Below are 24,753 nucleotides of genomic sequence, written 5' to 3'. Positions count from 1 at the left end.
ACCAACTTGAGAAAAGATTTCCAAAACTTGGCGATATAGCTCCCCCCGCGGTCGCTGATTATCTTACGCGGAAAGGAATGTAAACGAAAGACATGTGACACAAAGAGGCGGGCCAACTTTGGGGCGGAGGGTATACCAGTGCAGGGAACGAGATGTACCTGCTTGGAAAATAAGTCAGTAATCACCCAAAGAACCGTTTTACCCTCGCTGAGAGGGAGATCTGTCATAAAGTCCATAGCAATTACTTCCCAGGGACTGGAGGGGACCTCCAGTGGGTGCAAAAGTCCGGAGGGCTTTCCCTGGGATCGTTTGACAGTGGCGCATATGGGGCAACTGCGAATGAAAAAGTCCACATCGGCACGCATGCCCGCCCACCAGAATTGCCTGCGCAATAAGTAGAGAGTTTTCAAAAAGCCAAAGTGCCCCGCAGTTTTGGCTCCATAGGCTAATTGCAGGACTTCCTTCCGAAGCACTTTGGGCACATATATCTTAGGGTCTTTGTACCAACAACCACCCCGTTCCAGCAGGGACGGGGGAAGTGCCTGAGCAGTGTGTTCAGCCAGGCATTGGGCACGAAGGGAGTCCAGGAAGGAGTCGGGCAGGGTCACCCCCACCGCGGAGGGGGGTGAAGCAGGGCACATGCTTGAGCACAAAACGGAATTGAGCAAAGAAGTCAGCCCAACGCTGCTGTTTCGCGGACAGTTTGTGGGCCCCCGTAAGGGCTTCCAGATTTTTGTGATCTGTCCAGACCTCAAAGGGGACCCTGGAACCCTCCAGAAATTGCCTCCACGTAGTGAGGGCATGGTGGACGGCTGCAGCTTCCTTCTCCCAAATTGGCCAGTTCAGTTGGGAGTGTGCAAATTTCCTTGAAAAATAAGCACAGGGGTGAAGAAGACCGTCTGGTCCTCTTTGCAAAAGAGCCCCCCCCCCATAGCCACATCAGACGCATCCACTTGCACTATAAACATATGGTCAGGATCAGGATGCTTTAGCACAGGTTCTGAAGTGAATAGCTGCTTGAGATTTGTAAAGGCAGTCTGACACTGATTTGTCCAATGAATCTTAGCAGTGGGCAACGTGGCAGAGACCTCCTTACCCTTGGTTTTCAGGAGGTCGGTGAGTGGCAGTGCCACTTGAGCAAAGTTGGGAATGAAACCACGATAAAAATTGGCAAAGCCGAGAAACTGTTGCACTTGCTTGCGGGTGGAGGGAGGAGCCCAATCGAGCACAGATTGTATCTTAGCAGGGTCCATGGTGAGGCCCTGGTGTGAAACGATGTAACCCATGTGTCAGGCCTGTAGCTCAGTTACTTTGTATCTCAGTTACTTTGTTTTGCTTTCGTTTCTATCGCTGACTGCGCTCAAGGACATTCCTACATACCAAAGCCCGTTTGAAGCTCTGGGAGCAGTCCTGGGAACAGCAACTATGTTTGTGTTCTGTAATCACTTGCAAATATCCTTGCCTTTATACTGCTGAGTGTTAGGCAGCGAGCTCATTGCTGTCATTTCTCCCTTCATGCTCTGTAATACCTATTTGACCAGTAAAGCCATCTTCTTTGGATCTGACTGTCTCTGCTGTGGTTTCTGGTTCAATGGACCAAGAGCTGACATTATGACAGCAATCCCCATCACCCTTTCATCAGTCAGGCTGGAGCCCCGTGTGGTTCGCCTGCCACTCGGATGGGGGCTAAGACAGAGCTCTCCGAGTGAGTTTACCATGGCTGGAGCCCCGTGTGGTTCGCCTGCCACTTGGATGGGAGCTAAGACAGAGCTCTCCGAGTGAGCCCCGTGTGGTTCACCCCGGTCCCGGTGGATCTGTTCCCCGGAGCCGGAGCCCTGGAAGGGTCTCATCCTTGACACCTTCCTTTGAGGACGCCCTAGACAACGTTCATCGGGCAAAAGTGGAACGTAGCCGCCTGACTGGACTTGTATGGGCGCAGCGTGGAAGCCAGTGCCCGCCACGACCTCCTAGTGTCAGATTGTCTAGTGGAGGATGCTCGACTGGCCCGGGTGTGTGGAGCCGGCCCGAAAGCACTGGCAAAACAGGTGGTTGCGCTCTTCCACGGAATGACCTCGACCACCGCTTCAATGGCCGGGATTGCTCAGCTGTCAACCCCCGTCTTTGGTGTCAGTGCAGTGACCTTAGCGGTTCAGGTCCAGCCGCGACTGGATCTTCCGGATCAAGCCAGACCTATTTTGGCATGGGAGCAGGAAGCTCTGCCACTAGTTACCACGGCCCTGACCACCAAACTCGAAGCGGATCAAGTTTTGGCGGATCGTAAGGGGACCAAAGAGGACTTGCACTATGAGGAAACTCTCTGGACTGCAAACCTCCGAATCAGCCAACCCCCTCGCTTAGATGATGCGGGCAAGGATATGTTTTTGCTCCAACAGCACAATCGGGAACAAATAGACTTTACCATAGCCCCCATCCGATTCGAAGTCGTCCTAGGGATTAATTGGCTTAAGGGTCATAGCCCTTATATAGACTGGGAAACGGACACTATTTCCTTTGCCAATCCCAAGTGCGAACAACACTGGCAGGGAGTCGCGGTGACGCCTCCACCCGCTCCGGCTTTAATCTCCGATGCCGCATCGCCACCGCCTTTGCCCGACGCATACAGAGACTTTACAGATGTTTTTGATGTTAAAGAATGTGATGCCTTGCCCCCCCACCGTACCACTGACTGTGCAATTGAGGTGGTGAAAGATTGCAAACTGACTAAAAGCAAAATTTACCCCATGAGCGTTTCCGAACGCGCTGTATTACGTGACTTTTTGGATAAAAACCTCGCTCGAGGGTTCATTCGGCCATCGAACGCTCCCAACTCAGCCCCAGCGTTCTTTGTCCGGAAAAAGGAAGGCGACCTGCGTTTATGTATTGACTTCCAAAAGCTTAATGCAGTTACTCAAGCCAACGCCTACCCCATACCGTTGATCTCAGATATTATGGGGCAATTACAGGAGGGTCGCATTTTCTCCAAATTGGACTTAGTGGAAGCTTATTATCGCGTCCATATCTGCGAGGGAGACGAACCCCTCACCGCCTTCTCTAGCTGTTTTGGAATGTATGAATTTCTTGTGATGCCTTTCGGATTGAAAGGGGCCCCGGGGGTCTTCATGCAACTCATTAACGAAATCCTCCATGATTTGCTGTACCGCGGCGTGGTAGTTTATTTGGATGATATTCTTATTTATTCGAAAACCATGGAGGAACATGTTGTTCTGGTCAGAGAGGCTTTGCAACGACTGCGTAACCACCAGCTCTATGTGAAACTGTCTAAATGCGAATTTCACCAAAAGCAGATAACATTTTTGGGGTACATAATATCTCATCGTGGCCTTAGCATGGACCCCGCTAAAGTCCAATCGGTACTTGACTGGACTCCGCCCTCTACCCGCAAACAAGTACAGCAATTTCTGGGCTTTGCTAACTTCTACCGCGGTTTCATTCCCAGTTTTGCTCAAGTGGCGCTGCCAATGAAAACGAAGGGTAAAGGGGTTTCTGCAACGTTGCCCTCGGCCAAAATACTGTGGACTGATCAATGCCAATCTGCCTTTGTAGCCCTCAAACGGCTTTTCACTTCTGAACCAGTCCTGCAGCACCCAGATCCGAACCAAATGTTTATTGTGCAGGTCGATGCATCCGACGTAGCCATGTGGGGGGCCCTACTCCAGAGAGGACCAGACGGTCTCCTGCACCCCTGTGCCTACTTCTCCAAGAAGTTTGCACATTCCCAACTAAACTGGCCCATTTGGGAAAAGGAAGCATCAGCCGTCCACCATGCCCTTATGCTGTGGAGGCAATTTCTTGAGGGGTCCGGAATCCCCCTTGAAGTTTGGACCGATCACAAAAATCTAGCTGCCCTCACGGGGACCCATAAATTGTCCGCAAAACAACAGCGTTGGGCGGACTTCTTTGCTCAATTCCGTTTTGTTCTCAAACATGTGCCCGGGAAACAGAACGTGCTTGCAGATGCCCTATCCCGGTTGCCTCAATACCCAATAAAACGTGATCGACCGACAGACTCGTTGTTTACCCCGGCGCAAAGGGAAGCCCTACCCCTACTGGTTGTGCAAACCCGGGCCCAAACCCGGCTCCAGCAGGGAAACCATACCGTAGCTGACAAGGTATCCAGCCCCAACCAGCAGGCTCCCTCGCCTGTCCCCCTTGCGCCACCTGTATCTAGCGCTCCACAGCAGCCAGCCTCTCCACCAGCTCCTGCTTCACCCTCTCCCACGAACGGAGAGGGGGTGATCATCTCCAATACCTTCCTGGACTCCCTTCGGGCTCAGTGCCTAGCCGAACGCACTGCCCAAACCTTGCCCCAAGGTGTACTCGAACAAGGTGGTTGTTGGTACAAAGACTCAAAACTATACGTGCCTAAAATACTTCGAAGAGAAGTTCTACAGTTAGCTCATGGAGCTAAAACAGCGGGACACTTTGGATTCCTGAAAACTCTTCATCTGTTGCGCAGACAGTTTTGGTGGGGGGGAATGCGTTCTGATGTGGACTCCTTCGTTCGCAGCTGCCCTATCTGTGCCACAGTCAAACGTTCTCAAGGCAAGCCCCCAGGACTACTGCAGCCGCTGGAAATCCCCAGTAAACCCTGGGAAGTGATTGCCATGGATTTCATGACGGATCTCCCCCTTAGCGGGGGCAAAACTGTACTATGGGTTGTTACTGACTTATTTTCCAAACAGGTACATTTGGTTCCCTTAGTGGGTATTCCCTCCGCCCCCAAGTTGGCCCGCCTCTTCCTGTCACATGTCTTCCGGCTACATTCGTTTCTGCGCAAGATAATCTGCGACCGCGGAAGTAGTTTTGTTGCCAAATTTTGGAAAGCCTTTCTCAAGTTAGTGGGGGTGGAGCAAGGGTTGTCTAGTGCTTACCATCCTCAAACAGATGGGCAAGCTGAACGTGTCAATGCTGTACTGGAATCCTATTTGCGTTGTTATGTTAATTATCACCAGGATGACTGGGTAGAACTGTTGCCTTTTGCAGAATATGCTTACGATAATGCTGTGCATCAATCTACTGGCTTCAGCCCTTTCTATGCTGTGTATGGCCAAGACTTCGGTCCTATTGCCCCTGTGGAAGGGTCTGAGGGGGAGGGGGATCCTGATGTGGCCTCATGGGCGCATGCCTTCCGTACTACTTGGCCCTGGCTGATTAGCAACCTGGACCGAGCCAAACGCAAGTATAAAGCGCAGGCTGATAAGCATCGCTCCCCCAGTAAGGACTTTCAAGTTGGAGACTTAGTATATCTTTCCACCAGAAATCTGCGCTCCACTCGTCCTTGTCACAAACTCAGTGCCAAGTACATTGGCCCATTTCCTATTGCCCGGATCATTAACCCTGTCGCTGTGGAATTGACTCTCCCCAAAACCTTGAGGCGTATCCACCCCGTCTTCCATGTCAGTCTCCTGAAACCCCATGTCGCCTCCTCGGACTGGCATCCGGATCCACCTCCCGAACAACCAGTGATGGTGGGAGGGGAGGAACATTTCGAGGTATCCAAAATCCTGGATTCACGTATACACCATGGATCTCTGCAATGCCTAATTCGCTGGAAACACTTCCCCCCTGCTTATGACGAATGGGTGCGTGCGCAAGATGTCTCCGCCCCCCGCTTGGTAAACGCCTTTCACACCACCTACCCGGACAAGCCATCCCCCTTGCACGGAGGGAGGGGGCCTTAAGGGAGGCAGAATGTCAGGCCTGTAGCTCAGTTACTTTGTATCTCAGTTACTTTGTTTTGCTTTCGTTTCTATCGCTGACTGCGCTCAAGGACATTCCTACATACCAAAGCCCGTTTGAAGCTCTGGGAGCAGTCCTGGGAACAGCAACTATGTTTGTGTTCTGTAATCACTTGCAAATATCCTTGCCTTTATACTGCTGAGTGTTAGGCAGCGAACTCATTGCTGTCGTTTCTCCCTTCATGCTCTGTAATACCTATTTGACCAGTAAAGCCATCTTCTTTGGATCTGACTGTCTCTGCTGTGGTTTCTGGTTTAATGGACCAAGAGCTGACACCATGAAAGTTAATTGTTTCTGGTGGAATTCACACTTAGACACCTTAGCATAGAGTTGATTGTCTCTGAGACGCTGTAACACTTCCCTGACCAGAGCAACATGCTCATCCATGGAATTAGAGTAAATAAGGATATCATTGAGATAAACCACCACGCCCCGATATAACAAATCATGGAGGACCTCGTTAATGAGCTGCATGAAGACCCCCAGGGCCCCTTTTAATCCAAAAGGCATCACCAGAAATCCATACATTCCGAAGCAGCTAGAGAAGGCTGTGAGGGGTTCGTCTCCGTCACGAATCCGGACTCGGTAATAAACTTTGACCAAGTCCAGTTTGGTGAAAATGCGCCCCTCCTTAAGTTGTCCCAAGATATCCGAGATTAGCGAAATGGGGTAGGCGCTAGTTTGGGGTGACTGCGTTGAGTTTTCGGAAGTCAATGCACAAGCGCAAGTCACCCGTCTTCTTACGGACAAAGAAAGTGGGGGCTTAGTTGGGAGCTGTTGATGGCCGAATGAACCCTCGAGCAAGATTTTTATCCAGAAAATCTTGCAGTACGGCGCGCTCGGAAACGCTCATAGGGTAAATTTTACTTTTAGACAGTTTGCAGTCTCCCACCATTTCAATCGCACAGTCCGTTCTGCGGTGGGGGGGGGGCAATGCATCGCATTCTTTTACATCAAAAACATCCTCAAAGTCTCGGTATTCATCGGGTAATTGGGTTGACGGCAGGGCATCGGAGGCTAAGGCCGAGGCGGGTGGAAGGACTACCGCGACCTTGCGTCGATGCTGGTCACAAACAGGGTCGGTAAACGTAATAGTATCAGCCTTCCAGTCTATGGAGGGATTGTGCCCTTTGAGCCAGTTGATTCCCAGAATGACCTCGTATCGGATAGGAGCTATGGTAAAGTCTATCTGCTCCCAATGAGAACCAGTGCCCGTCGCTACTCCCCGTGTGCGACGGTAGACCGGACCCCCTTTAAAGTGGCTGCCGTCCATTTGGGCGAATTGGATGGGAACCGGTAGATTCTCTGACTTGACTTGAAGAGCTGCGAAAGTAGCCTCATTGATTAAAGAGCGCCCGCAGCTGGAATCTATGAGTGCTTTGACACGTAACTGGGGGCCCTTTTTATAATGTTGTAACAATACGTCCACATACACAGTATTTTCAACTTCACTCACAATGACAGGAGCCTTGGGTTTTGCAGAAGGATCTGCAGAGTCTGCGAGGATGCTCCACTCACCACAGACCGTGTCCGTTTTTTGACAGGTCAAGAGGAGATTCCAGGTTAAGAGCTGGGGAATCCCAGTGACGGTCCTCGTCTGAAGAAGGAGAGCTGTCCCCCAATGGGGCACTTATAATCCGGGACCCTATGGGGTCGATAGGTGCAGGGAGACTGGACGGTTCCCCGACATGAAGTGCAGAGGGTGTGGGTCGTCCTGGCGCTGCGGGTGGCCACGGTGCCTCTGCATTGAGGTCGTCCCCGAGCTCGGGGCGGTGTGTCCGGTCGAGCGAGTTCTGGACGTTGAGGACAAGCCGCTGCAAAGTGGCCCATTGTGAGATAACAGCCTGACATCCTGCTCCCCTTAAGGCCCCCTCCCATTCTGCAAGGGGGCTGGTCTGTCTGGGTAGGCAATGTGAAAGGCGTTGACGAGTTTGGGGGCGGAGACATCCCGTGCACGAACCCATTCGTCATAGGCAGGGGGGAAGTGTTTCCAGCGGACCAAGTATTGCAAGACTCCATGGTGTATGCGGGAATCCAGGATTTTAGAGACTTCGAAATGTTCTTCCCCCCCCCACCATTATGGGCTGTTTAGGAGGCGGCTCCGGGTGCCATTGCGGGGAAGCAACATGGGGCTTTAGAAGGCTGATATGGAAAACGGGGTGCACACGCCTCAGGGTTTTGGGGAGAGACAGTTCCACCGTGACAGGATTTATGATGCGAATGATGGGAAATGGGCCAATGTACTTAGCATTGAGCTTATGGCACGGACGGGTGGAACGCAGGTTCTTGGTGGAAAGGTATACCAGGTTACCCACTTGCGGGTCCCCCCCGGGGGAACGATGCTTGTCGGCCTGCGCCTTGTATTTGCGCTTGGCTCGGTCAAGGTTGCTAACCAGCCAGGGCCATGTGGTACGGAGGGTGTGTGCCCAAGAGGCAATGTCGGCATCCCCCTCCCCTTCCAAACCTTCTATCGGGGTGATAGGACCGAAGTCCTGTCCATACACCACATAAAACGGGCTGAAGCCTGTGGACTGATGTACAGCATTATTGTAAGCATATTCGGCAAAAGGCAACAGTTCTACCCAGTCATCTTGGTGGTAGTTGACATAACAGCGCAAATAACATTCAAGTACAGCATTGACACGTTCGGTTTGACCATCCGTTTGGGGATGGTATGCACTAGACAACCCCTGTTCCACCCCCACCAATTTGAGAAAAGCTTTCCAAAACTTAGCAACGAAACTACTTCCGCGGTCGCAGATTATTTTGCGCGGAAACGAATGTAGTCTAAAGACATGTGACACGAAGAGGCGGGCCAATTTCTGAGCGGAGGGGATCCCCGCACATGGAACCAAATGTATTTGCTTAGAAAATAAGTCAGTGATAACCCATAATACAGTTTTTCCCCCGCTGAGAGGGAGATCCGTCATAAAATCCATAGCAATCACTTCCCAGGGTCTGTTGGGTATTTCAAGTGGTTGCAGTAGACCTGGGGGCTTGCCTTGAGAACGTTTCACTGTGGCGCAAATAGGACAGCTGCGAATAAAAGAGTCAATGTCAGAACGCATTCCCCCCCACCAAAATTGTCTGCGCAACAGGTAAAGGGTTTTCAGGAACCCAAAGTGTCCAGCTGTCTTTACTCCATGAGCCAAGTGTAAAACGTCTTTTCGGAGCGCTTTGGGCACATACAATTTTGAGTCTTTGTACCAAGAGCCTCCTTGTTCGATTACACCAGGAGGCAGGGTTTGATCTGAGCGTTCCATAAGGCATTGTTCCTGAAGGGACTTTAAGAAGGATTCGGAGATGGGGACCCCCCCCCTTGGTCATAGTGGCATCAGGAGCAGTCATGGGGGTTGACGAGGGGGAAGCGCTTACTTGCGGTGGTGTGCAGACTGCAGGTGGCAGGGCGGCCGGTGGAGCTGGAGGAGCTGGAGCGCCGGCCATCATGAGTTTCGGTTGCGGAGGCGGCTGGGCAGCCGGTAGGGCTGGAGGAGCTTGCGCTCCGGTTATTGCGTGCTTCCGTTGCGGCAGCGTCTGGGATCGAGTTTGTACAGCGGGTGTAAATAAAGAGTTTGTTGGCCGATCGAGTTTCGCCGGGTATTGAGGTAACCGGGAGAGAGCATCTGCGAGAACGTTTTGTTTCCCAGGGACATGCTTCAGGACGAAACGAAACTGAGCAAAGAATTCTGCCCAACGCTGCTGTTTTGCGGACAATTTATGGGACCCCGTGAGGGCAGCTAGATTTTTGTGATCGGTCCAAACTTCAAAGGGGACTATAGACCCCTCCAGGAATTGTCGCCATAGAGTAAGTGCATGGTGAACGGCCGATGCCTCTTTCTCCCAAATGGGCCAGTTCAATTGGGAGTGCGCAAACTTCTTCGAGAAGTAAGCGCAAGGGTAAAGGAGACCATCCGGTCCTTTTTGAAGAAGAGCCCCTCCCATAGCCACGTCGGAGGCATCGACTTGCACAATGAACATTCGATTCGGGTCTGGGTGCCGTAGCACGGGTTCTGAAGTGAAGAGGCGTTTGAGGGCTACAAAAGCGGTTTGGCATTGATCAGTCCACAGTATTTTAGCGGAGGGTAAAGTAGCCGAGTTTTCTTTACCCTTGGTTTTCAGCAGGTCGGTAATGGGTAGCGCCACTTGGGCGAAGTTAGGGATGAACCCGCGATAGAAATTAGCAAAACCTAGAAACTGTTGCACTTGTTTGCGGTTGGTAGGAGGGGTCCAATCGAGAACGGATTGGACCTTGGTAGGGTCCATGCTAAGGCCATGGTGGGAGATTATGTATCCTAAGAACGTTATTTTGCTTTGATGAAATTCGCATTTAGCCAACTTTGCAAAGAGTTGGTGATTGCGCAGGCACTGCAGAACTTCTCGGACCAAAACTACATGCTCATCCATGGTTTTTGAATAAATAAGAATGTCATCCAAATAAACCACCACCCCGCGATACAGCAAATCGTGGAGGATTTCTTTGATGAGTTGCATGAAGACCCCTGGGGCCCCTTTCAACCCGAAAGGCATCACGAGGAATTCAAACATTCCAAAACAGCTAGAGAAGGCAGTGAGGGGCTCGTCTCCTTCGCGGATGCGGACCCGGTAGTAGGCTTCTACTAAGTCCAACTTGGAGAATATACGACCCTCCTGCAACTGCCCCAAAATATCTGATATTAGTGGTATAGGATAGGCGTTGGCTTGAGTAACTGCATTGAGTTTTCTGAAGTCAATGCATAGGCGAAGGTCGCCCTCCTTTTTTCGGACGAAAAATGCAGGGGCTGAGTTTGGGGCATTCGATGGGCGAATGAACCCTCTGGCAAGGTTTTTGTCCAAAAAGTCTCGTAGTACAGTGCGCTCGGAAGCGCTCATAGGGTAAATTTTACTCTTGGTTAGTGTGCAGTCCTTTACCACTTCAATTGCACAGTCAGTGGCCCGGTGGGGGGGTAAGGCATCACATTCTTTAATGTTGAAGACATCAGCAAAGTCCTGGTATACATCAGGGAGGGATGGCGGTGATGGGACTTCGGAGATTAATGCCGAAGCGGGTGGAGACAGCACCGCAACTTGCTGTCGGTGCTGGTCGCATTTGGGGCTGGCAAAGGAGATCGTGTTCGTGTCCCAGTCTATACTGGGACTATGACCTTTAATCCAGTTAATTCCCAGGACCACTTCAAATCGGATAGGGGCTATGGTAAAGTCTATTTGCTCCCAGTGGGAGCCAATTCCCATCGCCACCCCTATAGTGCGATGATCAACTGGGCCCCCTTTGAAATGGCTCCCATCCATTTGGGCAAAATGGACGGGGGCTGGTAAAGCCTCGGACTTGACTTTGAGTGCTGCAAATGTGGCTTCATTGATGAGAGTGCGAGCGCAACCGGAGTCAATAAGTGCCTTGACAGGCAGTTGGGGGCCCCCTTTATAGTGTTGTAACACTGCGTCCACATACACCGTACTTTCTACTTCTTTCACCTTCGTCGGTTTCGTAGGTTTTACAGGAGAAACTGCGGGGGTCTGCGGGGACGTTCCATTCACCGCAGACTGTGACCGGTTATTAGACAGGTCAAGAGGCGAGTCCAGGTTTAGCACTGGGGTATCCTGGAGATGATCCCTGTGCGAAGATGGAGAATGGTCCCCCACTGGGGCACTTATAATCCGAGACCCGGAGGGGTCTGTAGAAACAGGAAGATCGGGAGAGTCTCTGAACAGAAGTGCATAGGGTGTGAACCGACTTGGCGTTGTACTGCGGGCGGTCGCAGCGCCTCCGCGTTGAGACCTTCCCCGGTTTTGTGAGAGGTCAGGAAGCGAGTCCAGGGTTAACGCTGGGGTATCCCAGGAAAGATCCCTGTCCGAAGACGAAGAATTGTCCCCCACTGGGGCACTTGTAATCCAGGACCCGGAGGGGTCTGCGGAAGTAGAGGGTGTGGGCCAACCCGGTGCTGTACTGCGGGTGGCCGCGGTGCCTCTGCGTTGAGGTCGTCCCCGACCTGGCGTTATACTGCGGACGGCCGCGGCGCCTCCGCGTTGAGATCTTCCCCGGTTTTGCGAGAGGTCAGGAAGCGAGTCCCCCAATGGGGCACTTGTAATCCAGGACCCGGAGGGGTCTGCAGAATTAGGAAGTGCAGAGGGTGTGGGCCGTCCCGGTGCTGTACTGCGGGTGGCCGCGGTGCCTCTGCGTTGAGGTCATCCCCGACCTGGCGTTATACTGCGGACGGCCGCGGCGCCTCCGCGTTGAGATCTTCCCCGGTTTTGCGAGAGGTCAGGAAGCGAGTCCCCCAATGGGGCACTTGTAATCCAGGACCCGGAGGGGTCTGCAGAATTAGGAAGTGCAGAGGGTGTGGGCCGTCCCGGTGCTGTACTGCGGGTGGCCGCGGTGCCTCTGCGTTGAGGTCGTCCCCGAGCTCGTGGCAATGCATTCGGTCGAGGGAGTTCCAGGCGTTGAGGACATGCTGAAACAAAGTGGTTCATCGCGCCGCAAACGAGGCAAGCTCCCCTTTGGAATCGGGATTCGCGATCTCGAGGGGGCCGTGCTGATCTCTGCGGGCAGGGAACGGAGACTTCGGGGGGAGGCTTTTGGTCTCCCCTCACCTTGGGTCGCTGACAAGGTAGTATCTCTGCCGAGCCGGCAAAAGAGATCTTCAGTTTGGGTAGTCTCCATGGAACTGGAGGTAGTACGGGTGCTGGTGTAGATCCAAGCAACGGGACCCCTGGACTTCTTGGGGGTGGCAGGACGGGAGCTCTGGGGTCCCCTGGCGCCACAGGCACTGCTAGAGTTACTGGCAACATGGGCGTTCCGCCCAGAGGTGCCGCAGGTTGCTGCGGTTGAGCCTGATCCAGAGACTCTGGTTGTGGAGCTGGGGCCGAGCCATCCGGGTCGGCTTGTATCTGCTGCAAGCAGTCGTTGTCGTGAAGCAAAACGTGCATTTGACCCTGCAAGTGGGCCACCCGGTCTATGTGTTCCCGATTGTGCTGTCGGAGCAAAAACATATCCTTGCCCGCATCACCTAAGCGACGGGGCTGGCTGATTCGGAAGTTTGCAGTCCAGAGAGTTTCCTCATAGTGCAAGTCCTCTTTGGTTCCCTTACGATCCGCTAAAACTTGATCCGTTTCAAGTTTGGTGGTCAGGGTCGTGGTCACTAGTGGCAGAGCTTCCTGCTCCCATGCCGACATAGAGCCGGCTTGATCCGGAAGATCCAGTTGCGGCAGGACCTGAACCGCTAAGGTCGCTGCGTTGACGCCAAAGACGGGGGTTGACAGCTGAGCAATCCCGGCCATTGAAGCGGTGGTCGAGGTCATTCCGTGGAGGAGCGCAACCATCCGTTTTGCCAGTACTTTTAACCCGGCTCCGCACAACCGGGCCAGTTGAGCATCCTCCATTAGACAATCTGACACTAGGAGGTCGTGGCGGGCGCTGGCCTCCACGCTACGCCCTTACAAGTCCAGTCAGGCGGCTACGTTCCACTTCTGCCCGATGAACGTAGTCTAGGGCGTCCCCAAAGGAAGGTATCAAGGAGGAGACCCTTCCAGAGCTCCTGCTCCGGGGAACAGATCCACCGGGACCGGGCTCACTCGGAGAGCTCTGTCGTAGCTCCCATCCGAGCGGCAGGCGAGCCACACGGGGCTCCAGGCACGGTAAACTCACTCGGAGAGCTTTGTCTTAGCTCCCATCCGAGTGGCAGGCGAACCCTCCTGGGCTCCAGCCTGACTGATGAAAAGGGTGATGAAGGAATGAGCTGTCATAATGTGAGCTCTTGACCCAAAGAACCAGAAATCACCACAGAGACATTTAGAATCCAAGCCGATGGCTTTTACTGGTCAAATAGGCAATACAGTGCACAGAAGATAAAATGACAGCTATGAGTGTCTTGCTAGCTAGTTGGCAATATAAGGCTTGAAAACGGCGGGGGATTACAAAGCATCACCAAAGCCTAAACAGAGCACACTTTCCCAGGCTTTGGTATGTGGAGCTGTCCTTGAGGTCTGGACGGTTCAGCAAAGGAACAGAGGCAACATAGAAACTGAGATAACAGCCTGACACCCATAATACCGCAAATGAGACAGGCTCCCCTCTGGAATCGGGACTGGAATTCATCCGCGAATTCCCAAACCGGAGAGGAGCCTTGCCTGAGTTGCAAAAGTTCCGCTTTGGCTCTGTCTCCCATGAAGGGATCCTCAAAGCGCCTCCTCAAGGCAAACATAAAATTGTTGAGGGAGCAAATGGAGCAGGACCGCATATCGAACTGGAGAATCATCCAGTCGGCCGCTTTCTCCGTTAGCAGGGAGGCAACGAAACGGACGCAGCTATCCTCGGTAGGGAAGAATTGTCTTTGCTCCCTCATGTAACTATCCACATGATGCAAGAATCGGGGCAGAGTTTCAACCGAGCCGTCATAAGAAATCTTCAACTTGGGTTGCCTCCATGGCATTGGGGGTGCAGGTGGGTGTCCAGGAATTGGTGCCCCTGGTACTCCCGGTGCACCCGGTAGCAACGGTAGGGCAGGGACTCCTGGCACAACGGGACCTCCGCCGGGCGCCACCAGCACCGAAGTCAGGGGTCAAATGCTTTGTGATTTCAGCCACAGAAATCGTGGCCGAGGTCTTGCCCTGGAAGAGCGAAGCCACCCGTGTTGCCAGCGCTTTTGCCTCCACTTGGCACAGCTGGGGATCCGGCGCGGCTGGGGTCGCCATGTCTGGCAATGCAGGAGGACGGGTTGGGACCCCTGCGTGATCCAACTGCGTGTCACTGGAGGTTAGTCCCGCCAACAAGCTAGTTAACAACTGTAAATCCTCCGCCGCCAATCAAGCGTCCTCCACCAACCAGTCCAAGGTGTGGAGGTCTTGGCGGGCACTGGTATCCGCGACTTCAGACGTCCAGGGAACTGTCGCGGCTAGAGAACGCCACTGAGCCCGAACAAGTCCAGTCAGGCGATTGACTTCCGCGTCAGTACGATGTATCTCGGCTAAAACGTCCCGTGCTAGGTCAGGGTCGTCGTCCACCGTCCCCAACCGAAGGAACCAAGGATGGGAGCCTTCCAGGGCTCCGGGCAGGAACCCACCACCCGGGGAGCGATCCTGCTCCCACCCGGGTCCCGGGCGAACCGCACGGGGCTCCAGCCACGGGTAGGTAACTCGGAGAGCACCGTCCCAGCTCCTATCCGAGAGCCAGGCGAACCCTCTGGGGTTCTAGCCTGGCAGGTGAAAAGAGAGAAGGGTTCCTGCCTTAATGTAAGCACTTGTGTTCACTGAAGTCCAACAGCCACATCAAGAGACAAAAGTCCAAAAGAGTTGGTTTATTGGTAACAGTTATGCAGAGCTTAGTGACCAAAAAGCAGGAACGAGGGGGGATGGGGGTACACTTGGTTATATGGTGAATTACAGACACAGAACTACAGTCACATCATTATTACAGAGGCAGTCTGGAAATACCAAGCTCCCACGGACCTCAGACCCTGGGAAGCTAAGCTAAGCAAAGCTGCGCCAGAAAACAGCCTTGAAGTCAAGGCGAAGCGAGGTGTTTACAGACAGCCTGACATAACCCCCCCCCCAACAGAACGCTGCGTCCTACTAATACCAACCTGCTGGTGGTCCCCGGCCCTAGGAGAGTCCGCCTGTCCATCTTGGTGGAATTCCCTCCCTAATGACATCAGGGTCCTGAGGGACCTTAAAGGGTTATATTAGGTGCTGTGGAAGCCAGGCAGGATAATGCTGCTGCAGTTGTCTTGTTTATGGGCTTCGTAGAGGCCCCTGGTTGGCCACTGTGTGAACAGACTTCTGGACTTGCTGGGCCTTGGTCTGATCCAGCATGGCCTTTCTTATGTTCTTATAAGGCAGTAGGTGGTGGGAAAGACCTAAACTTGGGAGAATCGGAGAGACTGGAGTGCTGCGGCCAGTCCGAGAACGCAACATTGACCTCGATGGACCAATGCTCTGATTCATTACCGGGCAGCTTCACGTGTGACCATGTGTGTGACTAGCTGCAGTGGACATGTTCATGGAGGAGAAGGCTATCCATGGCTACTAGTCAAAATGGGTACTAGTCATGATGCACACCTGTTCTCTCCAGGATCAGAGGAGCAAGCCTATTATATTAGGTGCTGTGGAACACAGGCAGGATGGTGCTGCTGCAGTCGTCTTGTTTGGGGGCTTCCCAGAGGCACCTAGTTGTGTGAACAGACTGCTGGACTTGATGGACTTTGGTCTGATCCAGCGTGGCTTTTCTTATGTTCTTACTCTGCCCACCAGGTTCCCTGGTTATGCGGGGCTCGGAGCAGGGGGGAAGCTTTCATACCTTCCAAGGACCAGAGGAAAATCAACTCAGGGTTACTCTTCAAGGCCCTCTCGAGGGAGCCCTGCAGCTCCTACGGTGCCCTCCTGTCTCTGAAGCGTAGTTCTTCAGAGGAAGGGGAAGTCTCGGCCACACTGTCCAGAGGGAGCTCCGCTTTGTCTGAGGAGACAGGAGGGGCAGGCCGGGGAGAACGAGGCGTCTGGGAGCAGCCACAGCTCTTTGAACACAAGGCCGGATCAGATCTCGAGGATCGGCCTTGATGTCGGGCCTTCCCGGCAGGAACGAAAAAAGGAAAGATAACGAGGAGCTGACATCTCTGCGTTTCTGGGCACCGCCAGCCAGCGGAGGCTGTTTGTCTTCCTCGTTCCGGGCGAGGAGTATAAAAGAGCTGGGCGGGTTCTTTTTTTAAAAACTAGCAAGGCTTTGCCAGCCGGGGTTCTCCAGCAGATTTGGCGCTGCGGGTTCGGAACGTTAATTGGGATCGAGGGTGACGTTCTCGCGACGGGCGAGAATCATTCCCCCTTTGGGCTGTTCAACCGTACCTAACTAGAGCGGTTCCTCAGTGGAACAGGCTTCCTTGGGAGGTGGTGAGCGCTCCTTCCCTGGAGGTTTTTAAGCAGAGACTAGATGGCCATCTGTCAGCAATGCTGATTCTATGACCTTAGGAAGATGATGAGAGGGAGGGCATCTTGGCCATCTTCTGGGCATGGAGTAGGGGGTCACTGTGTGTGTGTGTGGGGGGGGGAAGTAGTTGCGAATTTCCTGCATGTGCAGGGGTTGGACTAGATGACCCTGGTGACCCTTCCGACTCTATGATTCTATGACTCTTCTTGCCGGACTAACTTCCCACCGGTGAGTGCTGGTCACGAGGGGAGCCCGGCAGGATCAGGCTGATATTCCGTCCTGTCCACCCTCCCGTTTCCAGCAGTGACCCAGCCAGATGCCTTTGGGAAGCTGATAGGTGCGGGGCACGAAGGCAACTTCCTTCTGCTGTGCCCTGGCCCTAACCCCTGCTAGTTGGAGGTGGACTGCTTCTGAATTTGGTGTTTCCATTTACTTATCCAGGGTGATAGTCTTTATCACCACGAGCAGTCTCTCTGTAATTTAACCTGTGTATATTTTGGACTTTGAGTCAAAGAATCTCGCACTGCTGTGGGTTGGATTTGGTTCACCCATTTACTTAATGGGGGTGCATTTCTCTGGTGCAAAGCTCTGATGTGTGTTGTAGGGAGGAGAAGGGAAGGTGATTGTAAGCTGGTTTGATTCTTTCTTAAGTGGTAGAGAAAGTTGGCATATAAAAACCAACTCTTCTGCAAAGAGTAGGGTTGCCAACCTCCAGGTAGTAGCTGGAGATCTCTCACTATTACAACAAATCTCCAGCTGATAGAGCTCAGTTTCCCTAGAGAAAATGCCCCTTTTGGCAATTGGACTCTATGGCATTGAAGTCCCTCCCCACTCTGCCCTCCTCAGGCTCTGCCCCAAAACCTCCCACAGGTGGTGAAGAGGGGCCTGGCAACCATAGCAAAGAGCCTGCCGCCACCGCAAGAGATGGAGGTAGGGTTGCCAGGTCCCTCTTCCCCTCCGGCAGGAGGTTTTAGGGGCGTAGCCTGAAGAGGGCCGGGTTTATGGAGGGGAGGGACTTCACTGCCATAGAGTCCAATTGCCAAAGTGGCCATTTTCTCCACAGGAACTGATCTCTATCGGCTGGAGATCACTAGTAGTAGAAGGAGATCTCCTACCAGCACCTTGAGGTTGGCAACCTTAGATGGAGGCCCATTGGGCAGTGGGGAGGTAGATCAGTTCTGCGGGACTCACCCTAATGACCTTCCCTGGTGTTCTGCGGTCTCTTGGCCCCGTCCTGGCCCTGTGAATTTAGGCTGCTGCTTTAGGAAACGGGCCAAGCAAACCAAAGCTCAGGCCCACAGTGTGTGTGGTCAGAGCGCTGGCATTTCCTGGGCCGTGCATGTGTGTTTGGCTTTCTTGTTGGTGCCAGATTGTGTTTTGTGTGTGTTCTGCTAGGCAGCAACGACAACAGAGTTGTGCATTTTACTTGTGTGGTGGCATCGCCTGTGTGTGTTTGGTTGTGCTGTTCTTTTTATTGCTCTGGCCGGCTGTGAAGATGAAGCAGAGATTTTTATACCCCACTTTTCTCTACCTTTAAGGAGACTCAAACGGGCTTACAATCGCCTTTCCTTCCCCCCTCCGCAAAAGACACCCTGTGAAGTAGGTGGGGTTGAGAGAGTTCAGGGGGACCTGTGAATGGCCCAAGGTCACCCAGCTGGCTTCATGTGGAGGAGTGGGGAAACCAACCCAGTTCACCAGGTTAGAGTCCGCCGCTCATGTGGAGGAGTGGGGAATCAAACCCGGTTCTCTAGATTAGAATCCACCACTCTTAACCACTGCACCATGCTGACTCTCCTGGGCCCTGAGTAGAAGCCTTTCACATCATCTGCTAAATGATCCTTGCAAGGGGAGATGCCAGCCATTAAACCTAGGAACTTGTGTATACACAGCAGATGCTCTACCACCTAGCCAAGCCCCCGCCCTCATTTTTAAACTGTGACTAACATACTTATATCCCACCTTTCCCTTTTGTAAGGAGATTAAGGTGAGCTGTATCAAACCAAGAGGTTCGAGCAGCAAATCAAAGAAACAGGACCTTTTAAAACTGGTGTACAGAGCCGGCATGGTGTAGTGGTTGACAGCGGCAGGACTCTAATCTGGTGAACCAGGTTGGTCTCCCTACTCCTCCACGTGAAGCCTGCTGGGTGACCTTGGGGCAGTCACAGTTCTCTCAGAACTATCTCAGCCTACACAGAGGCAGGCAGTGGCAAACCATTTCCAAGCATCTCTTGCTTTGAAAAACTTACCGGGTTGTCATAAGTCAGCTGTGACTTGATGGCACTTTCTGATGGGTTTGTGCCTTGGTGCCAGCATGATGTAGTGGTTTGGAGCGGTGGATTCTCATCTGGTGAATCGGGTTTGATTCACATGAGGCTGCCTTATACTGAATCAGATCCTTGGTTCATCAAAGTCAGTATTGTCTACTCAGACCAGCAGTGGCTCTCCAGGGTCTCAGGCAGGGGTCTCTCACATCACCTCCTTGCCTAGTCCCTTTAACTGGAGATGCCGGGGATTGAACCTGGGACCTTCTGCATGCCAAGCAGATGCTCTGCCATGGAGCCACAGCCCCCTTCCCCATTCTTCCTCATGCGCGGCGGACTCTAATCTAGTGAAACGGGGTTGGTTTCCCCACTCCTCCACATGCAGCCTGCTGGGTGGCCTTGGACTAGTCACAGTTCTCTCAGATCTCTCTCAGCCGCACCTACCTCACAAGGTACCTGTTGTGGGCAGGGGAAGGGAAGGAGAGTGTAAGCCTCTTTGAGACTCCTTATGGTTGAGAAAAAACAGGGTATAAAAACTCAACCATGACAATGCCAGCAAAAAACGAAGCCTGGTCAGAGCTCAGTGCCCCCCCCCCCCCCGCCTTCCCGACAAAACCCCTGCCACTGTTAAATGCCTTCGAAAGCCCTTCTAAATCCCACCACCGTACAATGCTACCCCTGGCCTGGTAGAGAAGCCGATCTCCTCTGGGATGTCCTTTCAGAGCGGAGAGAGGGGGGCTTTTCTGGTAAAGACCTCCAGGTGGGGCCGAGGCAGACCTTAAAGGTGGAATGGCCAGCAATGGGTGTGGGGAAGAAGGCAGCTGCTGCGAGGGATGGTAAAGGGAGAGGTGGTCCTTTCGCTTAACCCACTGTCACGCACACGTTATGTATTTTAAATGAATCATAAGAAGAAGAGTTTGTTTTTATATGCCGACTTTCTCTACCGCTTAAGGAAGAATTAAACTGGCTTACAATCGCCTTCCCCTCTCCTCCCCACAACAGACACCCTGTGAGGTAGGTGGGGCTAAGAGAGTGTGACTAGCCCAAGGTCACTCAGCTGGCCTCGTGTGTAGGAGTGGGGAAACAAATCCAGTTCACCAGATTAGCGTCCGCCGCTCATATGGAGGAGTGGGGGAATCGAACCCGGTTCTCCAGATCAGAGTCCACCGCCCCAAACCACCACTCTTAACCATTACACCACGCTGGCTCTCTCAAGTGCCCCCATGGTGGCAGCAGGTTGGTAGATACCTTTAAATGCCCAGTCCCTGAACTTGGAAGTAGGAGGGGGTGCCAGGGCACAGTGGACCCACGATGCCCGGTGGGTGAGCAGCCATCCCCTGTCCCCTGGCCCTCTAGCCTGGCACGCTACTTTATGGCAAGTGCCCACAGACCCCACCTGTGTTCCCCATTGTGATAAACTTGGGTCCGACATGGCAGAGCGATGGAGCTCTTGCACGCTGCAGAAGCGTCAGAAGCGCGCCTTAAAAACGGAGTGTGGAAAATGCGACTCCACTACATTCCGCATCACGATGTTATTATAGTGGGCGCAAAACGGTTTGGAGTTCCTTTCGCACCTGCCCAGGAGGCTGATTCCCTCTCTTCCTCCTCCCCCTTCTAGGAGGAGCGCGAGAAGCGCCGCCTGGAGCAGCTCGAGCGGAAGAAAGAGCTCCAGCGCCTGCTAGAAGAGGAGGACGCCATGATGAAGGGGAAGCAGCCCAAGCAGCTAGTCCCCAGCAAGGTCACCCGAGCCCAGATCGACGAGTCGCTCCGGAAAGACCAAAAGGAGAACGGGGATGCCGGTGAGCTGTCTGTGTCCCTATAAAATCATGCATGGTATGGAGAGAGTGGACAGGGAGAAGCGTTTCTTCCTCTCTCATCATACCAGAATGCAGGGTTATCTGCTGAAGCTGGAGGGTTAGAGATTCAAAACAGATAAAAGGAAGTATTTCTTCACACAACACATAGTTACATTGTGGAACTCCCTGCCCCAGGATGTGGTGATGGCTGCCAAATTGGAAGGCTTTAAAAGGGGAGTGGACATGTTCATGGAGGAGAGGGGTGTTCATGGCTACTAGTCAAAATGAATGCTAGTCATGATGCATACCCATTCTCTCCAGGATCAGAGGAGCGTGCCTATTATATTAGGTGTTGTGGAACAGAGGCAGGATAAATGCTGCTGCAGTCGTCTTGTTTGTTGGCTTTCCAGAGGCACCTGGTTGGCCACTGTGTGAACGGACTGCTGGACTTGATGGGCCTTGGACTGATCCAGCATGGCCTTTCTTATGTTCTTATGGAGAGCAACAAAATGGAAGAGGGGGGGAAAACGCAACCAAATATGTAGGGAGAGCTTCAAAGGCTGAGCTACAAAAACTATACACTGTAACAAAATAATTACATTTATTGCAAGGCGCAGTCTACAAAATTGTTAAAAACATAGGGCCTGGGATACAGGCTCCACATAAAAATATCAACTTATAAAATTCGCATACACCGTTGATATACAATCAGTGTAAATGCTTGGAGAGCAGCCTGAACAGCCCAGCTTAGCCTGAGCCAGTCAGAGCTTGGACGCTGAGCAGGGTTGGCCACGGTCAGTACTTGGATGGGAGACCGCCGAAGAAGACCGGGGTTGCTCTACGGAGGTAAGCAATGGCAAGCCGTCTCTGCTTGTCCCTTGCCTTGAAAGCCCTATGGGGTCCCCATAATTCGTCTGCGACTTGACAGCAAAAAAAGAAATTGCTTGGAGAACATGTGACTCAGAACCCTTTCTAGAGTTCTGTGGTTTGCCAGTGCCTGAATAGAAGAACTCCTGGGGAATCTCCCACAGATAGCATCTCGAGTTCCCAAAAAGTTAGGTAGAAATATTTAATTAAAAAAAAATTCATAGCCACAAATGCAGTGGCAGCCATTGGCTTAGGTACCTTCAGAAGGGGTTTAGAAGAAGTAGAAGAAAAGTTGGTTTTTATACCCTGCTTTTCTCTACTGCTAAGGAGTATCAAACCGGCTTACAATCACCTTCCCTTCAACTCCCCACAACAGACACCTTGTGAGGTAGGTGGGGCTGAGAGAGCTCGGAGAGAACTGTGTGTAGCCCAAGGTCACCCAGGGGGCTTCATGTGGAGGAGTGGGGAATCGAACCCGGTTCTCCAGATTAGAGTTCACCGCTCTTAACCACTACACCACGCTGGCACCAAGGCACATACCCACCAGAAAGTGCCGTCAGGTCACAGCTGACTTGCAGGGGGTTGGACTAGATGACCCTGGTGGTCCCTTCCAACTCTATGGTTCTATGACTTACGGCGACCCCTGCAGGTTTTTCAAAGCAAGAGACGTTCGAAGCATAACGCTAGGAACCTCCTACTTCAGCGGAAGGCTGTCTTTTGTGCTCATTGTTGGGGTGTAAAAAGCAAGGGTCTTCATGTTGGGGCATCTGGCTGACCCCTGTGAGGTGCCAAGATAGATGGAGCCATCTTAGTCTGATCCTAGTGTGGCTCTTCTTATGTGAACAGGCAGCCTGCAGCGTGAATTAATGCTGTAATGCTTCTCCTCCCCTCACCCCCCAGTGGATAAACAGAAGAGCCACCTCGAGGTGCCCTTGGAGGAGAACATCAACAGGAGGGAGCTGGAGGAAGGAGCTGTGGAGGCCCGGACCATTGAAGATGCGATCGCCGTGCTCAGGTACTCCGGCCAAGGCCGGATGCTGCTTCGCCAAGGGAAATTTGGGAGGGGGGAACTCCCTGCCCCAGGAGGTGGTGATGGCTGCCAAGGATGTGGTGATGGCTGCCAACTTGGACAGCTTTAAGGGGGGAGAGCTAGCGTGGTGTAGTGGTTAAGAGCGGTGGTTTGGAGCACTGGTGGACTCTGATCTGGAGAACCAGGTTTGTTTCCCCACTCCTCCACATGAAGACAGCTGGGTGACCTTGGGCTAGTCACAGCTCTATTAGAGCTCTCTCAGCCCACCTACCTCTCAGGGTGTCTGTTGTGGGGATGGGAAGAGAAGGTGATTGTAAGTGGTAGAGAAAGTTGGCATATAAAAACCAACTCTTCTTCTTCATGGAGGATAGGGCTAGCTATGGCTACTAGTCAAAATGGATACTAGTCATGATGAATACCCATTCTCTCCCGGATCAGAGAAGCATGCCTATCATATTAGGTGCTGTGGAACACAGGCAGGATTATGCTGCTGCAGTTGTCTTGTTTGTGGGGTTCCCGGAGGCACCTGGTTGTGTGAACAGACTGCTGGACTTGATGGACCTTGGTCTGATCCGACAGGGCTTTTCTTATGTTTCTATGAAAGTATATCCTTTCTTGGTATCCATTCTCCATTTTATACCAAGGAAAGAAAAGCCAGATGCTGCTTTGCCAAGGGAAATTGGGGAGGGGGGAACTCCCTGCCCCAGGATGTGGTGATGGCTGCCAACTTGGACTGCTTTAAGAGGGGAGAGGACATGTTCATGGAGGGGAGGGCTATCCATGGCTACTAGTCAAAATGGATACCAGTCATGATGCATCCCTAATCTTTCCAGGATCAGAGGAGCATGCCTATTATATTAGGTGCTGTGGAAGCCAGGCAGGATAATGCTGCTGCAGTTGTCTTGTTTGTGGGCTTCCCGGAGGCACCTGGTTGGCCACTGTGTGAACAGGCTGCCGGACTTGATGGGCCTTAGTCTGATCCAGCATGGCTTTTTTAAGGTTCTTAATGGCCAGAATCTTGTTAACAGGGATTTTCTCCTCCTCTCCTCTCCCCGTTCTCTCTCTCTCTCTTTTATTAAATTCCTCCCCCGAGCAGTGTTGCCGACGACCTGGACCGCCACCCGGAGCGCCGGATGAAAGCCGCCTTCGCCTCTTTCGAGGAGGTGAACCTTCCCCGCCTGAAGCAGGAGAACCCCAACATGCGCCTCTCCCAGCTCAAGCAGCTGCTCAAGAAGGAGTGGATGAAGTCTCCCGAAAACCCCATGAACCAGAGGCACACCGCCTACAACAGCCAGAAATGAGACTCGGAAGGGAGGGGTGGCTGGGCAGGCGTGTGCAGGAGAGAACCTCCCTGCACTCCCTTTCTCACACTCCCCCCTAGGATATCTCCAAGGACCGCTGTCGCCATCATGCCAGCTTTCTTCCTCACTCGACTTTTGAAGATTTAAAAGGTGCAACTATTCCCCCCCCCTTTCTCTCCCTCTCCCAGAGCCCTTTGCTTGGTTGATCTTCTTCTCTCCACCCCCCTTAAGTTCCCCATTTAATCAAGGGGTTTTTCCAGCTTCCCGAGGCTTCTTTGAGCGCAGGGTCCGGCTGACCCACAATAGCCGCTGAGCCAAGCATGCCCCCCTTCTGCCGACTGCCAGGGGGCAGATTGTAAGAAAAGGAGCAACCTGGATGGACACCCCTGCCTACCCAGTACGTCTTTGTATCCAAGAAGGTAACTTTTCTGAGCTCAGCCCAATCTGTTAAAACCTGCCGGTGAAAACCCGGCACGATAACTCCGCCATCTGCCTTGCTGTGAATATTGGCAGCCCTTCCCTTTTGAAGTGGGGTGGGAGCACCTCTACAAAAAACCCCAAAGCAAGTAACGTTTGCGATGGTTGCTGTTTCTCACGGAGGTGGTCAACTTGCATCGGGGCCGTGCCTCCGCAGAATGCACAAACAAAACCATACCCTGCGGTTTAGAAATCCAGCATTTCAGGGGACAATAGTAGGCTTGGAGCCCTTTCCCCTGACCTCCTGGGTTTTGCCGAGGAGGAGTATCGACTGCTCCTCAGTACAAGAACATCCCTTGCACATAGAAAGCCAGGACCCTTTCCCCCTGATCAGCTACTTTCCATTGTCCAAGGT

At 52.8% G+C, this 24,753-nt stretch overlaps 1 protein-coding gene across 1 annotated transcript in view; it reads left to right on the top strand.

Moving 5' to 3' along the window:
- The window catches only part of CCDC124 (coiled-coil domain containing 124), a 29,539-nt gene extending 5,603 nt beyond the window's left edge, over nucleotides 1–23,936 (top strand). Inside the window, exons 2-4 of the mRNA XM_056845106.1 lie at nucleotides 20,546–20,726; nucleotides 22,491–22,605; nucleotides 23,717–23,936. Coding sequence (XP_056701084.1) covers nucleotides 20,546–20,726; nucleotides 22,491–22,605; nucleotides 23,717–23,921 — 501 coding nt within the window. The 3' untranslated portion in view covers nucleotides 23,922–23,936. The remainder of the gene's footprint in view (nucleotides 1–20,545; nucleotides 20,727–22,490; nucleotides 22,606–23,716) is intronic.
- Nucleotides 23,937–24,753: the final 817 nt, after the last annotated feature.

Source organism: Euleptes europaea, chromosome 2 (assembly GCF_029931775.1).
Source record: "Euleptes europaea isolate rEulEur1 chromosome 2, rEulEur1.hap1, whole genome shotgun sequence".
NCBI classification, from domain to species: domain Eukaryota; kingdom Metazoa; phylum Chordata; class Lepidosauria; order Squamata; family Sphaerodactylidae; genus Euleptes; species Euleptes europaea.
The sequence above is the reverse complement of the archived record's forward strand: the minus strand, read 5'-3'. Positions and strand labels throughout refer to the sequence as shown.